The 15,605-nt window shown below is 40.2% G+C and overlaps 1 protein-coding gene across 3 annotated transcripts in view; it reads left to right on the top strand.

Annotated features, from left to right (window-relative positions):
* Window positions 1-15,605, top strand: part of CACNA2D3 (calcium voltage-gated channel auxiliary subunit alpha2delta 3) — a 913,092-nt gene that overhangs the window by 846,209 nt on the left and 51,278 nt on the right. For all 3 annotated transcript variants that reach the window (XM_059716157.1, XM_019495461.2, XM_019495460.2), the window contains exons 29-31: window positions 902-946; window positions 10,275-10,337; window positions 14,948-15,018. In XM_059716157.1, coding sequence (XP_059572140.1) covers window positions 902-946; window positions 10,275-10,337; window positions 14,948-15,018 — 179 coding nt within the window. The remainder of the gene's footprint in view (window positions 1-901; window positions 947-10,274; window positions 10,338-14,947; window positions 15,019-15,605) is intronic.

Raw genomic sequence — 15,605 nt, 5'->3', positions numbered from 1 at the left:
ATAGCATCATGTCAAAAACAGTGCTAATATCCTAATGCACAGTAGAATTAGTCTACATTAAACATCGCTAGAAAGGTGTGCACTTTTGCTACTGCCCATTAGGACAGCCTAATGTGCCTTTATATAGTATTTTATATTGCAGGTACTAAACGTAATGTGTAGTAGCAAAAGTGCATTAATGAACATGTAGATGTACCCTGAGTGACGTTTTGGTTGCTGGTAATTCCTGAGCAGCAGATTCATGCCCTGTCCCTTACTCAGGACCTGTAGTAGACAGGCAGTCTAGCTTTTAGCAATGTGAAATATGATGTAGTGATGTACCACCTCAATTAAATCATGTTTGGCTATCTTCTTCTTTATAGCCTCTAATAAATTGCATTTAAAATGGTTTACTTAGGGTTTAAAATGTGTATTTATTAAACAAAATAATCTCATCCAATTGTAAGAGGATCAAGAGATTACATTCTCATTTTGAGAGTAAATTGGAACTGTACTATTTTTGAGAATAAGCATCTCTAAAATATTATCTGAAATATGGACTGAGACGTGACTTAGACAACCCCTTGTGGGGAATAACTAACTCTTCTCTATGTAAGGTTTATGAACATGTATCATTTAAGGTAGGCTTTAAAGATTGGACCAAACAACTGAAATTGGCATAGCATGACCTAATCCCTTTGATGTAGATGTAATTATACTAGATTTAACTCATTCCTGCTGCAGTCAAATCCTCTTGTGGCCTTTCCCCAGTAAGTTACTGTCATTGATTAAGCTGCAATCAGTTTTATCATTCTTTTTAAAATGTTGCTCGTTATCATGTTTAAAATATAAATCATAAAATTATCAGAATAGAAAATAAAAGTTTAGTGTGAAATATACATCTTATTGGTATCCTTTACAGTGTGCATCTCTTGATGGCAGATGCTCCATAAGCTGTGATGATGAAGTAAGTATTTTACACGCATTTTCTTTCAAATTGTGTACCTTGACTGTACTAGTTTTAAGCAAATAAAACAAAATAGACAAGTACGTATGAGAAGATTTTCATACCATACAAACCTCCTTTCAAGCCTTCTAAACACTAGGACTATGCGAAGCTTCGGTTCTCTGATTTGATTCAGTGAGAATCAGCCTGATTTGGTGGCTGTATCTCTGAATCTGAATCAAATCAGAAGACCCTTTAATCTCTCCGAATTGATTAGGAGAGATTCAGATAGATTCGGTGATACGGATGTAGATACAGTTTTAAATGTTTTTTCTACATACCTCTAGGTAGCAGGGACTCTGAACGCTGCCATGCTGGGGCAGATGCAGCATCTCACAGGAGTGCCTTGGACTCCCCAGCACGCTCAGCAGCAGACCCAGAAGTGGATCAGATGAACTTCCGGTACACTTCCTGGCCCACCGGGGAGTATGGAGGGCCCCGCCCTGTATCCCCCCAGCTTGGCAACTAGTGCCTCCTGGCTCTGGGGGGGAGGGCATCCAGGGACCCCTGCGGCTAATTGCCAGGCCGGGGGGGGTGTGTGGGGGAGGCCCCCAGCATGCTCCCCAGCAGACCCAGAAGTGGGCCGGAAGTACTTTTGGTCCACTTCCAAGTTTGCTGCTGAGCACTCTGGAGATCCCCCTGCGCTGCTGTGGGATGCTCCATCCACCCCAGCACTGCAGTGATCATGAGCCACGCTAGTACCTCAAGGTATGTAGAAAAAATCTTTTAAAGCTGTGTCTGTGTCCAAATCGCTGATTCACCGAATCAGTATCGAATTGCCAGTTTTGGATTTGGCCAAATCAATTCAGGGACAGTGATCCGAATCAGTGGATCGAATCACTGTGCCTGATTCAGGCCGAATCTGAATCCGAATCAAGTAGGGCCCATTTCGCACACCCCTACTAAACACTATGAAGCTCATGAATTGAGACATGTTTTTCTGACTAAATACCATGCACATTTTTTTTTTTAATTCTACTATGACAGCTTTATCTGAAGTAAGTGGCAGAAGAAAATAAGAAAGCCAGGTTGGGAAAGTGTAAAAAATATTCCAAAATGCTCCATACCTGTATATAATGCAAGCTCATCTCTTATGCAGTTGAATAAGAAGTTGGTGTTACATTAAAAAATAATGAATTAATATATGAATAAATAATGAAAAGGAAAGTAATATAATGTCAATCAATGTGACTTTATGGAAAATACCATATTTACTCACATACTGCCCCCCGTATGACACACACCATGTTTTAGGCAGGTAGAATGAAGAAAAGAACAGTTGCCAAGTCATAGCTGATTTCTGACTGCATGGAATACAGGAAGAGTATACTTTTCAGTACCCTCCCCATGACTACTCAGTCAAAAGTTGCTGCCACTTTGGCAGCATCTAGTGACACTGACGAGTGAAGTCCATCCATCCCTCCACGTGACCAGCTTAGAAAGAAGTGTGGCAGCCATTTCAGTGTCCCCATTAGGGCTATGCAAAGCTTTGGTCCCTGATTCAATTCGGTGGAGATTCAGCCCAGTTCGGTGGCTGAATCTGAATTGAATCAAAGGACCCTTTAATCTTGCTGAATTGAATCAGAACCTTCCAAATCAATTTGGAGAGATCTGGAGATTCAGACATAGAGACAGCTTTAAATGTTTTTTTGTCCCCCTGCGACCCCCTTGGGGTCCCCTTGAGGCTGAACACTGAGATGGGAAGGCCACCCCCCCTGCTGCATACTCCCTGGCAGACCCAGAAGTGGATTGGAAATATGGAAATACTTCCAGTCCACTTCTAGGTTCGCTGCTGAGCACACTGGAGAGCTCCCCATGCTTTTATGGGATTCTCCATCCACCCCACCATCGCAGCATTCACAAGCCATGCCTGCTACCTCAAGGTATATCAAAAAAATCATTTAAAGCTGTGTCTATGTCCAAATCGCTGATTCTCCGAAACAGCATCTAGTCTTCAGATTTGGATTTGGCTGAATCAAATCAGGGATAGTGATCTGAATCAATGAATCAAATCACTGTCCCTGATTCTGGCTGAATCCAAATCTGAATTGACTAGGGCCCACTTTGCCCACCCCTATTCCCCAGCTTCCCTTCCACTGCTGTAATCAGCTTCCCTGCTTAAGACATGCAACCCAATTTCCGACGGGTGATTTTGGGGGGGAAATATGCATGTTGTAAAGGAGACAAGTTTGGTTGAAAAAACTCCTATCTTTGGTATAATATGCTTAAATTTCTGCTGGGACATTTGACTTAGTACCTTAGGGCATTTTGATTGAAAACTGAGAATAATACATGGTAGATGTTAAATGGGTTAAAAACTGGCTAGTTGTTAAGTCCCAAATGTAATTGCAAATAGGGTATCATTAGGCAGGTATGTGTCTATTGGAGTCCTACAGAGATCAGTTTTTGGCTCTTGACTTCTTAACATGTTGTTAAGGGTTTGAAAGAAACAAAAACTAATCACTGATGAAGCTTGCAAGCAACACAAGTGTTAGGAAAATAGAAAGAAACAAAAACTTGTCACCATAGGTGTGGTGCATGGATTTCGGGAATGGTAAACCACAATAAGGCCAGGTCATTGCTTCAGAAAGACATGAATTATTTAGTAAACCAGGACAAGTAAACAACTTATATTTCTATACAGCCAAATACAAAGTCATCCACTTATGAAGAAAAATGCAGGTCATACTTATAAGGGTGGCTAGAGATTTAATTCTAGGAAGTAGTGACTAAAAGAGACTTGGAAGTCACAGTGAATAATCAAAGAAAAATAAGCTATCAATGTTGTGTTGCATTTAAAAGGGCTAATCTCATTTTAATAGATTGATAGACTGTTTTGTTTATAAGAAGACTGAGGACTACTAGTCTATTAGTTTCTGTCCTCATAAGATTGCCTCACCTCTCTGCCCAGTCAGTGCACAATGTCCCTGCCCTCCCAGGTTAATATATATCACCCCTGATTTCTCAGTCAGTTTTCACTGACATATCTATCCAGGTTCTCACTAAATTCTCACTTCTTCCACTACAGTATCACTCAAATATATCCTTTCCTTATTATTACACATGTCCAAATTCCTCCCAACTCCCTCTCCTTTTTCATCTCCTTTTTGCTACTCTTGGCTTTCTGTCGTCTTTTGGACCATCCCCAACATGTGAAACAGACTCCCTGTTCTTGTCTAAAATGTTCCTTACGTTTGACGTTATAGTGCCTTTGTCAATGAAATCTCTACACTCTCCTACACTTGAACTGTTGCTCTATACATATTTTTGTCTATTCAGTAGTAAACTCTCTTGGAAAATGCTGTGTTATGGATAGTGTTAAGTTTATTTAGAATGTCATATAAATAATTGACAAAAATAGTTACATAGTATTATGAAAATCAAACTGGAGCTCCATCAAGAAAATCTGATTTAGAACGCAAAGACCATTAGAGGTTATCCAAAATGGTCAGCACAATTTCTTAACAGTATTTTGAAACACATTTGAGTATAAGAATGAGCATTTGGCTCACAAGAGTGAAAAAATATTTTCATTTTCACATGAGAGTTTTCTAGAAATTAATTTGAAAAAAGTTTTACTGGGTATGCCAAGAATCTCATCAAATCTACTTCTAGGATTGTATACAGGGCGTGTGTCTATATGTGCAATTACAACACTTGACTAAACTGTGGAGTTTATTCTTCTGGAGTTAATTGCTTCTAGGCACACTGTTTGAATATGTGCCCAGGAGTAATTAACTGGGCAATAAGCTCTGCAACTTATTCAGGTGCAGCATGTGAAGCCCAGGCAGAGCAGCTCCGGCTGGCAGAGGACCCTGGAGATCAGTCTGCCAGCCCAAGGCTGCTCCCCACAGGTTGTTGTGGTATGGAGGGGCTGGCTGGGCAGGAGGCAGCTTCAGCATGAGGCTAAGGGGCAGGCAGCCCCCACACTGAAGCAACCTCATGCCCCAGCCAGCCAGGTGGCATCTACATGTGTGCTACTGTGTGTACTGCTATGTAGTTTTTAACCTGCAGCAGGATAGTACTTGTAAAAACAAGTACTATCCTGCTGTGGAGTAAATTAGTTTACTCCAGCCTAATAGGAGTGCACATGTAGACACCAAGGCATTTATTGTGCAGTTAATTAGTCAACTGTGCAGTTAACATCTCATGTAGACATGCCCAGCACTTTAATATAGCCTGGCATTCAGTATGCTTTGAACAAGTATTTTGTTGCAAAATTCAGCCAGGATACACATAGGTACAGTGATACTACTTTTTTAAATGTGTGGCAATTCAGACTGCAAAAATGACAGCCAAAATTCAAAAGTAGGCAATCCGCTGTAAAAGGTTTAGTGACTATGCTACATCTTTGTAATAGGTCTGGGGCTATATGAACCTACTCATCTTTTCCATAAGTGTAATGAGTTTATGAAGCACCTGAGGCTGGGTGGGGAGGGTCTGGGGGAATGCAGGGGCATGCTGACCACTGTAGATCTGGGGGTGGGGGAATGTAGGTGAGTGGAAGGGAAGGCTTACCATCGCAGGCTACTGCTACCACTACCACTACCACTACCACTTCTGTAGCAGTGTCATCTCTGCTCAAGCAAAAACAGCCCCATGGCTGGGCTCCCTAGGAGCCAACCCTGCCCCTATTCGCTCCCTCCCCCCATACTCATCCCACCTTAGTTACATACTGGTCTTTTTTATCTTTAACTTTAAAGACTTAAAGCTACTTGCTTTGAAGTTGCCATCGTTATTTGTATTACCCCTTAAAAATTAAGTTTTCCGTTGCAATTCCTAATTAATTTTAAAAAATCAGTTTGACCCAGATGCTCTGATTTCAAGCTAAAACTCCTACCTCCATCCTCTCTGCTGACTTCATTTCTGTGTTATCATTTGCATTTCAACCAATTTTAATTAGAGCTCTGAGTACTCCCAGCCCCATCTCCTCAAAAGTAATCAGGTTCCCATTAAGAAAATAAGCTCTGTAGAACTGTTAATTTCATATGTTTCCCAGTATTTCTCCACTAGGGTTAGCTTTGTGCCAGTTTTCTGTGATCAAAATGTAAAAGCTTTACTTTGGATCTCTTCCAACAGCCTTTAAATATTCTCATCAATCGGCTCCCAATCATACCCAAGGAGCTTGCTGAGTATAGGTTTGGGCAGTTCAGGTTGAGATAACATGCATTTCGTTCAGGGCAGTGTTTAGTGAACAGAGAAGACTAGGCAGAGATGATCCCTTCATCTTTGGCTGTCCTAGAGGCTACATAGGAAGAACACACAATTTTTATATCTAAAGCAACACGTTATTGTGATAACTCATGTAGCTTTCTGCCAAATCTACTTTAATAGTTATGAACGTATTAATTATATTTGTTATTTTGAGGCAGTGCTCACCAGCTTTCTGTGAGTGAGAGATGAATACGCACTAAGAAAAGACTTCAGGATCTGGCCAACATATTGCTACTCTGTTTTATCACATCACCTATAAAAGACTGCATGCTGTAAAAGCCAATTGCTACCTTGACTGCATATATGGAACTTAACACCACATGTGTGTGAACAGGTCTAGGGCTGCATATGAGCTATTAAAGTATGTGTCACACTTTACAATTACACCAGTAAACATTATGCAACAGTGTAGAGGGATTTAGCAATAGTGCAAACCTTGGTGATTAAAGAAAACTGGGTGTTTAAAAGACATCAAATATAGAATCTGTTGAAATGCTGGGAAAAGGAAGTTTTGACTGTAAAAGTAATGAGGGGGTGGGGGGAACCTTACACCATATCAGATGTCAGAAGTCATGAACTCAGCTCCCAGACTGTCTTGCTTTCAAATAATGACATCCCAGACATGCAGTAAAGTAAAAATCACAATTTATTCCTGTTAGGACTAGGAATTTAGTACAACAGCGGTATTTTTATACGTGTTTTAAGGCTTTTTCAGTTTTGTTTTGTTTTTTTTGTTTCCTCTTTGGTCATTTAATCCATGCTACATTCCATTATTGTTAATACAATAATGTAGTGGAGCTGTGCAAAATACTCTGGGTCTTCCTTAGGTATGTTCTCAGAACAAAGTTCATATTTTTGTTAATTATATTTGGCAGTTCATGCTTACTCTGTTTACAAATCCAGGGACTCTGCACTTAAGGAAAGTTTCCCTGGAAGTCAAAAGTTCATTGAACTTGAACCTTCAAGCCAAATGGCAGAGTTTAGTGCACTCCCCACACTTGTAAATCATGAACCAAACCCTACTGCTTCACCCAGGCCTACTGTATGCAAATAGTATGGTCTCCTGAATGAATCTCAAGCTTCAAAATGACACAGTAATGTGCTAGACAGGTAAATAGCTGCAAATGGTCATTGCTAGTGCTGCATTTTACTTTACAAAATCTTTCCTGAATGGGTAGCTATATGAGAAAGACAGTTGTTTATTTAAGCAAGTATGCTCAGATACAGGTAAGAGCGTGCAGGCACAGTAACCAGTGCCATTCCCTCCTTCTTCCCTCCCACCACAGCTGACAGACTAAAGAAGTCCCCAAAGCAGGTAAGAATCTTGCCCTCTACCCTTTGCAGCATCCCCTCCCTTCCCCTCTGTGCTCAGTGGTAGCTTCCCCACCCCTTCCATTCACCATGGTCCCCACCTACCATAACCACCATCCCCAGCTGACCTAAGGGCAGGGGAGCTCCAACACCACTCTTCCTCTGCTCTATCCAGGCTGCATGGAGAGCAGGGCTTATCCGGGGACAGCCACAGTGGCGGGAGTAGGCCAGTTACCACACCCTGAGTTTGCTCCCAGGCTGGCAGGGAACATCTGGGGGATATAAGGCAGGGTGGAGTTACCTATCCACTGCTGCAGTCACTGCCACTGTCTTCAGCTGAACCTGGTCCTTATGTAGCACAGCTGGAGTGGGGCAGGAGCAGTTCTGGAGCTTCCCCTACCTCTGGGTCGGCAGGGTCGGGTAGTAACAGCAGCAGGTGAGGAAGGGTGGAAAGGGGGTGGGGAGTTGTGCTGCTGAGTACAGAGGGGAAGCAAGGTGGGGGTGAGGGACTCTTACCTGCTTCAGGGATTTAAAAAAGATCCCCAGGTGTTGCCTCTGTGGCATGGTTTAAGATAGGGATGTGCACCCCTTCTGAATCTGCCTTTGATGTCAAGCAAAAGAAAAATGACTGTGCTCCTGTAAGTACTGCATTGTCCCATAAAATGTATAGACCATAGGCAAAAGAAGTGAACAAAATTCCTTATACAAATCCTATCCTCACACACCTGGAAACAAATCCAGTCTCCCAGTAGCACTGGGTGGGTGAGTGAGGTATGTGCCCCAGGTGCTATCTAAATGGAAGAGTGCTAGAAGTTGCGGGGGGCATGTACACCCTCCTGTTTACCACTTTGCCTGCATTTTTCAGCTGGCACAGGCAGTGTGTGTCATGGAATGGAAGATATTATGGGAATCATAATTCTATAGAGAATCAGTGGACTTTGCTGCTGCTGGAATGAGAACTGACCCCATATTTTCTGCCAAAAAAAAACATTTTTTTGCCTTCTTGACTTTGGCTTCACTGGCCAAAAAAATGGGGTGAAAGTTCCCCGCAGCAGCAGTAAATGCCACTCCAGAGAATTACATTTTCCAGAATACCTGGCAGTCCATTATACACATGGACTTAGCTGCTGTTTGCTGCTGCTCCTGCATCCTGCCTGGTGTGAAAGCCAGAAGGTCGAAGAGGGACAAGAGAGAGGGAAAGTTTGAGAGGAGACTGCCCTGGGTGAATTCTTCACACATTGCTCCTCTTCTCTTTCCTTTCACTCTACTGTTACAGTGAACAACTTTTACTTGAGTTGTGGAGTTACAACTGCACCAAATGTTGACCTCGGAGTTTGAGAAACAAACATGAAGTTTGAGAGTATTTGTGTGACTTCCTCTCCCACGCTTCCATACTTTATCCAACATAAGAGTAAAAAAAGTCTAAAAATTACCTGAAGAACTATGTAGTATTTTCTCAGTATGGACCAAATCTTCTCAGATTTCTAGTGCAATCTGGAAGGTTTAAGAGTTTTAGATTACGTTATTTATCTAAAATTACTTTCCAAAATTGATACAAATACATCATTTCTGTATCTTCCTATTTGTCCTGTGTTTGGACTGTGGTGCTGTAATAATTAACAACTTCCAATGGAGAACCAAGATCAGAATCGGTCTGATGCTTTGAAAGATGTAGACCTCAGCATTAGTGTGTGTCACTGCAGTATTGGGTTCTGAAGGAAATTGCTTGTATTTTTAAAGTTAAAGATTTTTTTTTCTGGGTAGCTATAATGTAGCACAGTTCAGCTTGTATTCTTAGCTGGGTCTACCACAGATGTAGTGAGAAAGGATGGCTTTGGATTTACAGCAAACATGACATTTACTTTGTTGGAAGGCTTTTGGTACGTTTTTATGTAAACATCACAAAAAATGTTAGTAACTATGGTACAGTAATTGCTGCATTAGCACTAGTACTAGCATGGCAATATGCTACAAATTAATGTGGAGGTAGGCATTAAAAGCTGTAATAAAGGCAAAACTAAGTTATATCAGAGTTTGAATTAAGTTGTATACTTAAACCTTGCAGAGCAGTAATTAAATCTTAGCCTGTAGCAAATTCATTCACTTGAGGTTAAAATGATCTGTGCATGGTTGGGGAGGGAGGGAGGAGGTGGAAAACTGATTTGGTTTTTCCCTTGCTTTATGAAGTTTATAAGTCTGACCCACCAAAATCCAGCTCCCAATTAAAAACACAGTTTGAAAAACTTTAGGAGACCTATGGGGCCTCTTTTACAGAAGCCTCAACCCCCTCTCACTCTATGAACAAATTAAAAAAATATTACCTGGTCCCCTGTTGGTCCTCCAAGCTGACACTATGTTTTCATTAATACATCATTAGTGTAATGACATTGTGCTGAAGTTTTTCTCAAAATACAGGCCAAGCCATAAGAAACAATAGGATTGTGTGCCTTTGTATTCTTTGTTACCGGGAATTATTTTTAAGAATGCATTAATAACATCATGGCACTTGTTCTTCTTTACCCTTGTGGTTCTGTTCTGTTTCCTCCTCTTATGTGTGTCTGCACTGGATTTTTGTGCATGAAGTAAACACTTAAAATAGCTTAACAACTGCACTCAGCTGAAAGTTATACATGAGCAGTTGTAATTCCATAAGGGCTAAATGTGTATCCATTTACAGAGCATTTGGGATTAAAATGAATGGCTTAATGAAATTAATGATATGCTTTAAGAACTAGAATTAAAATTGTGGTCTTATTTTTTTTAGGCAATTAACTGTTACCTCATAGATAACAATGGATTTATTTTAGTGTCTGAGGACAACGAACAGGTAAGTAGGTTTTTTATCCAGTACCATGTCATGTGCTAGAAATATAATGTCCTCGAAAGGTGTACGTCTTGCAGAGGGGCTGAACAAATGTTTACCTCTCGATGTGGAGGGGTGCTCTCAAACTCATAAAAATCTCAAAGTATAGAACGATGTGCTGTAGAAATGTTGCTCTCCTTGAAGAAGCTTGATCTTGAAGCAAAAGATTCCCCATTGCCTTTTACCATATTTAGGTTAGCCTTAGGCTCAAACTTGTAATCATCAAATCCTATGGACTGTCAGCGAATGATCTTAGACTAGGTTCTGCCATTTTTAAACCAGTCTGTGTGTGCAAAACTTCTGTTCTGTCATGTGTACAGACCAGTTTCCAATCACTTACACCGATAACAGTGTAAAGTCTGAAACTGGCCTTAAGGTTTTAAAATTAACACTCAGTACTGTACTAGAGAGGGACTTCCTTATTCAGCTTGGCAGAGTTGTGAATAGGAATCCCCATATTACTAGCTAAGTCTTAGTTGACGTAAGGTTGATATAGTTAGGTAGGTTACCAAGATAGCTGTTTCTAAAAGTACTTAAGATTCTCTGTAAACAACTTAGAGGAATATCCTGAAATAGAAAGGCAATTCTTGGTGACCATTGAAGATCTAGCCAACTGAACTGGTCTCCACTTTAAATTAAAAAAAATCACTAATACAAACATTTTTAAAAAAATTAATGCAAATATATACTTTCACAGAGCAGCAACAGACTTGCTGAAGTCAGGAAATATGCCTACATTCTTTCAACTTTGAATAACTAAAAAATATAATTTCAGAATATTTTCTCAGACTTCTACTCTTCCTTCCCTGCTCCATCTCCCTGCCCTGCAAAAAACACATTTTGGTTGAGATTTTTAAAAAAAAGTCAGTGGAAAAGGAATTTTTCTCCTCAAAGCAATAAAGATAAACATGGGATTTTAACTGATACGCTTTTGAATCCTTAGCTACATCAGACCATTTACTGCAAAGAAAATATTGTCCTGTTCAGCACAATAGTCACTATTCACAATGGAAGGCTTTTTCTTGGAACACTTAGGAGTAAAAATTATTAGTTTATTTTATTTTACTTTATTAAATACATTTGCTGAGCCCATTTGGGAAATACTGTATATTATTAATATAACTTCCAGGATGTACAAGTATAATACAAATATAATATAAATTTCTGTAATATAAATATAAATTAACAATTTAACATGACCTTTCTTAAACATTACCCACTTTTATGTTATGGACAGTTGATATTTTTTTCCTATCTATCTATCTGATCCATGTACCGACTTAGAAAGGCAACCATCTAAGAACGGTTGTGACCACAAAGTACTCTTGATACATTTTAAACATTTACTCTAGTAACCACAAAACTGTTTTCTTTTTAATTTTCACAACCGTTTAATTTGACTTGAGTAAAGAATTTTACTGTTTCTACTTCCTGCAATGAGGCAAATCATGTGACATGTCTACTGACTAGGTTTAGGAAGAATTTTTTGCCTATGGTTTGGGTCTTTCTTAATTGTCTGTTCTGAGTTTATCTTTCATCTTTCTTTCATCTTGTGTCCTGTGGTGTAGGATGCTAGACTAGAAGGACAGTTTATCTGAGCACTTTAAATATTGTCATGAATTTATGACCCTCGTGTGAGTGCATCTTAAGCAAGCACAGTCTGAGCAGTGCAGAGGGCAGAAGCAAAAATTGGCATTTACCTAAACCTTACGGAGGGCAGAAGCTTGATGCTAGAACTGGTTGCGAGGGACAATACCGGAATAGAACTAGCCAGAGGCAGCTAGGATGGGATCCAGGTTGCTGAGAAGATTTCAGTGGCTTCAGTTTTGAAGCATCTGGGAGGTCTTTTAACAACGTTCACCTCATTTTCATGGCAGTGGCACCATGCAGATCCTGCTGTACCTCACAGCAAAGAAGTTTACCCTCAGCAGGATCTGGTTTACAAATCAAAGCACTAGTAAAGCAGGGAGAAGAGCCAGAAGGACCTGGGTTGGAAATTCTCTTACATGGCCACAAGAAGTAGAGCAGAATGCTCAAGGTCAGACCAAGTCCATAGAAGCAGAGTAACTCACTCTGCAGAGGAGCTAGGGTAGGTAGCATCAGTTCAGAGGATCGACTAGGCCTCCCCAACCAGAACTGGGTAGAGGACACTCATTTCACAGCCCTTTAGGTCACTTGGTGAATACAGTCCCTTTCACAAGCTCCCGCACAACAGTAATAGCATAGAATCAACTTTATGGCCTTTCTTCCCTCTACCAGTAGGCTGACTACTTCAAGTCTTCTCCTTCACAGTCCTTCTCCTAGTTGGCTTACTCTTCCTTTCATCCCTCCTTCTTTTTCTCCTTTTTTTCCTTCCTAGACACATGGCCTCTTTCCTTCAATTTTCCTTGTTCCTTTCTTTTCTTACTCTTTTGCTGTTATTTAGTCATCCTCTCCTACCTTCCCTTATCCCCGCCTTGTCCCCATAAGACACATAAACACACACAACTTATATGACATTTGACAGCCATCACTTGGATCCATTGTCTGTGGGTCATGATTTCCATCTCCCAAGTCTGTTTAAGCCTTAAGGCAGGAACCATGTCTGCCTATGTGTTTGTACAGCATCCAACAGAGTGGAGGCCCTGTCCAAACTAGAGCCTTCAGGTACTACTGCAATGATCATCACCACTACAAAACCACATCTGTTGTGTAGGAATGGAAAACATCAGAAAGAACCACACAGTGCTGCTGCCAGCTCACAGGCAAACAGGAAGCCTTTTTCCAGCCACCCCACTGGCAAGAGGCATTTATTACAGCAGTCCTGTTAATAGGAGCCCTTGACTGGTGTTCCTCCGCTACCACTTCCCAAAAAACTAGTATCTCTTCCCTTTCTTAGCATTGGCTGGAAAGAGAGGACTGCTGACCCCTCTTTCTGTAATGCTTAGCACTGGCATTAAGGCCCAGACTTCAAATGAGTTAATCATGTTGAACTTCCATTGAAGGCACTGAAAATAAAACCTTTGAGGCACTAAGCCTAAGATTCTGTACTCCCCTAACTCTACACACCACACAAAGCTGACTTCTTTGTGGGGTGGGAGATTTTATCAGTTACCTTAATCGCGGGGGTTCTCTTTCTCTACCGCTCTGAGGACTCTTGTATCATGGGTAACCAGTGCAGCACTACACCCTGCTTTGCACTCAGGCATTGCAGTTCTTCACTTGATCTAAATCCACAAAAACAAGAACAATTTAATGATTGCTGAGTTTTTGGGAAAAGCTAATGCTTATTAACATAGAAAGAATATTTTGTGGTGAGAGCTGTCCTTTACATACCTGAATGCAATTGAAGCATGACTTGATAAATCAGATTTACTGCTATTGAGTGTTATGCTAGTCTTTTCTGGTCTAGGCTTGTTTGACGCTGACTTCCTGTCCTGCAATTAAGATAATTCTTCTTCTTCAATCAGCTAGTGCTATTGAAACTAGTACATTTAGGTGCATGAAATAAAAATGCTCTCCTTGCTTTTATCAGGCTTTACACACCCAAGTATTTTGGAAAGTGTCCCAAGTTTCCCATACCACTGCCCCCAAGTAAAAAAAAAAAAAAAAAAAAAAAGCAACACTTTCTTTTTAGAGGCCAAAAATGTCTCTTTTTGGCTAGGTCTGTAACTTTTCTGCCTGCAAATTCCCAAGTGCATAGTTAAGGTCATATAAGTTACTAGTAATGGAATGGGTTTAGCTAATACAAAACCTAAGGAATACATGCAGTTTGAGAGTACAATGCCCTTTCTACCTTTAAACTGTGGGATTTCCCCCTCCCCTTTAAAAATGGAAAGAACATACCCAATCTTTTGGTAAACGGAGACCCTAAAATAAGAAAATGCTGTCCCCAAACTGGAAAAAAGACTATATATACATGTCTAATTTTAAGAATGTAATTTGAATTGCCAGCAAAACCAAGATAATAAGGTCTCTCTCAGATTGGATACCAAATTTGGTGCACACATGTTTGTTTTCTCATCAGAGATCTGTCTTTATTATTAATTCACAACTTTTCATACAGTAAACAAAGACAAAATGGATAATTCATCAGGCTGAGTGGTTTTAAGTATAAAGTGACTCTGAATGAAGTAAAAATTTATGGGTTTGATGAAATGTAGTGTTCCTTAAACAGGTCATGGTGGAATTATAAACAACGATTTTTATGATGGTTTAGGAAATCCTTTCAAAACCTGTTTATATCTTTTGGGAGTAGCATTTTAATCACAAGCATTTGTGATCAGATTAGTGCATTTTCTTGAGAAGCTTTAGGTTTTGGGGGGTGTATTTCAGATATTAGATGTTACATAATATATCTCAATCTATTGTATAAGCTCTCACATCTGCTCAGGGGTTTATTGGGTAATCCCCATAACTTGTCATGACTATTAAGACCTCTTCAATTGTTATGCAGCAGTAGCCCTGAAAACCTATCTATGTAACTGTCAAAAGCTACTCTTGTCAGATTCTGGGATATGCCAGCTTAAATTGTATCCACTGTTGTTTTGCATTTGTCTACACGTCTGGTCATTTCTTATGTTCTTCTGTCTCAGACTGGGTACTTCTTTGGTGAGGCTGAAGGGGCTGTGATGAGCAAATTGCTAACAATGGGCTCCTTTAAAAGGTAAGAATTTTACTACCCTCTCTCCCTTAAAAAAAGTTTGCATAAATAAAATAAAACCAAATTCAAATAAAACAAACCCAAAAGTGGCTGGGGCTTTGCTTGCGTTCATGTTCCAGATGATCTTAGTGTAACTTGATGCCACACGCATGGAGTGCTAAGTCTTGGAGACTCAGCATACAATGAATGAGTTTCCTGTTATTGCAGCATAGTTTATTGGAGTATGATACTGCAAGACTATGAGTCCAGTCCTGTTCCCACAGATTTAATAGGAGGAGGATTCAGCCCCATGTTCTGCAATGTAGCTTTAAATGGATTTGAAGCAATCCATGGAAGAAACAGGAAGCATTTTAACCAACAAAATATTGAAGACTGTTTTAAGCGGAGAAAGCAGCCATGTCTCAGAGAAAAAAGGAGGTTGTTACTGGCAATTGATTTGTTTTCACTCACATTTATTAACTCAGCCTCACTAAAATGTCCTGAAAACTAACCAGGTCAAGCAAAAGCTACTTGTTGGTCCTGATAATCCTCATGATATTTTAAAATAATATTTTGTTGCCTGCCCATAAAATAAATTGCACGCTCCAGGG

This window comes from Alligator mississippiensis, chromosome 12, assembly GCF_030867095.1.
Source record: "Alligator mississippiensis isolate rAllMis1 chromosome 12, rAllMis1, whole genome shotgun sequence".
Taxonomy (NCBI): Eukaryota; Metazoa; Chordata; order Crocodylia; family Alligatoridae; genus Alligator; species Alligator mississippiensis.
The sequence above is the reverse complement of the archived record's forward strand: the minus strand, read 5'-3'. Positions and strand labels throughout refer to the sequence as shown.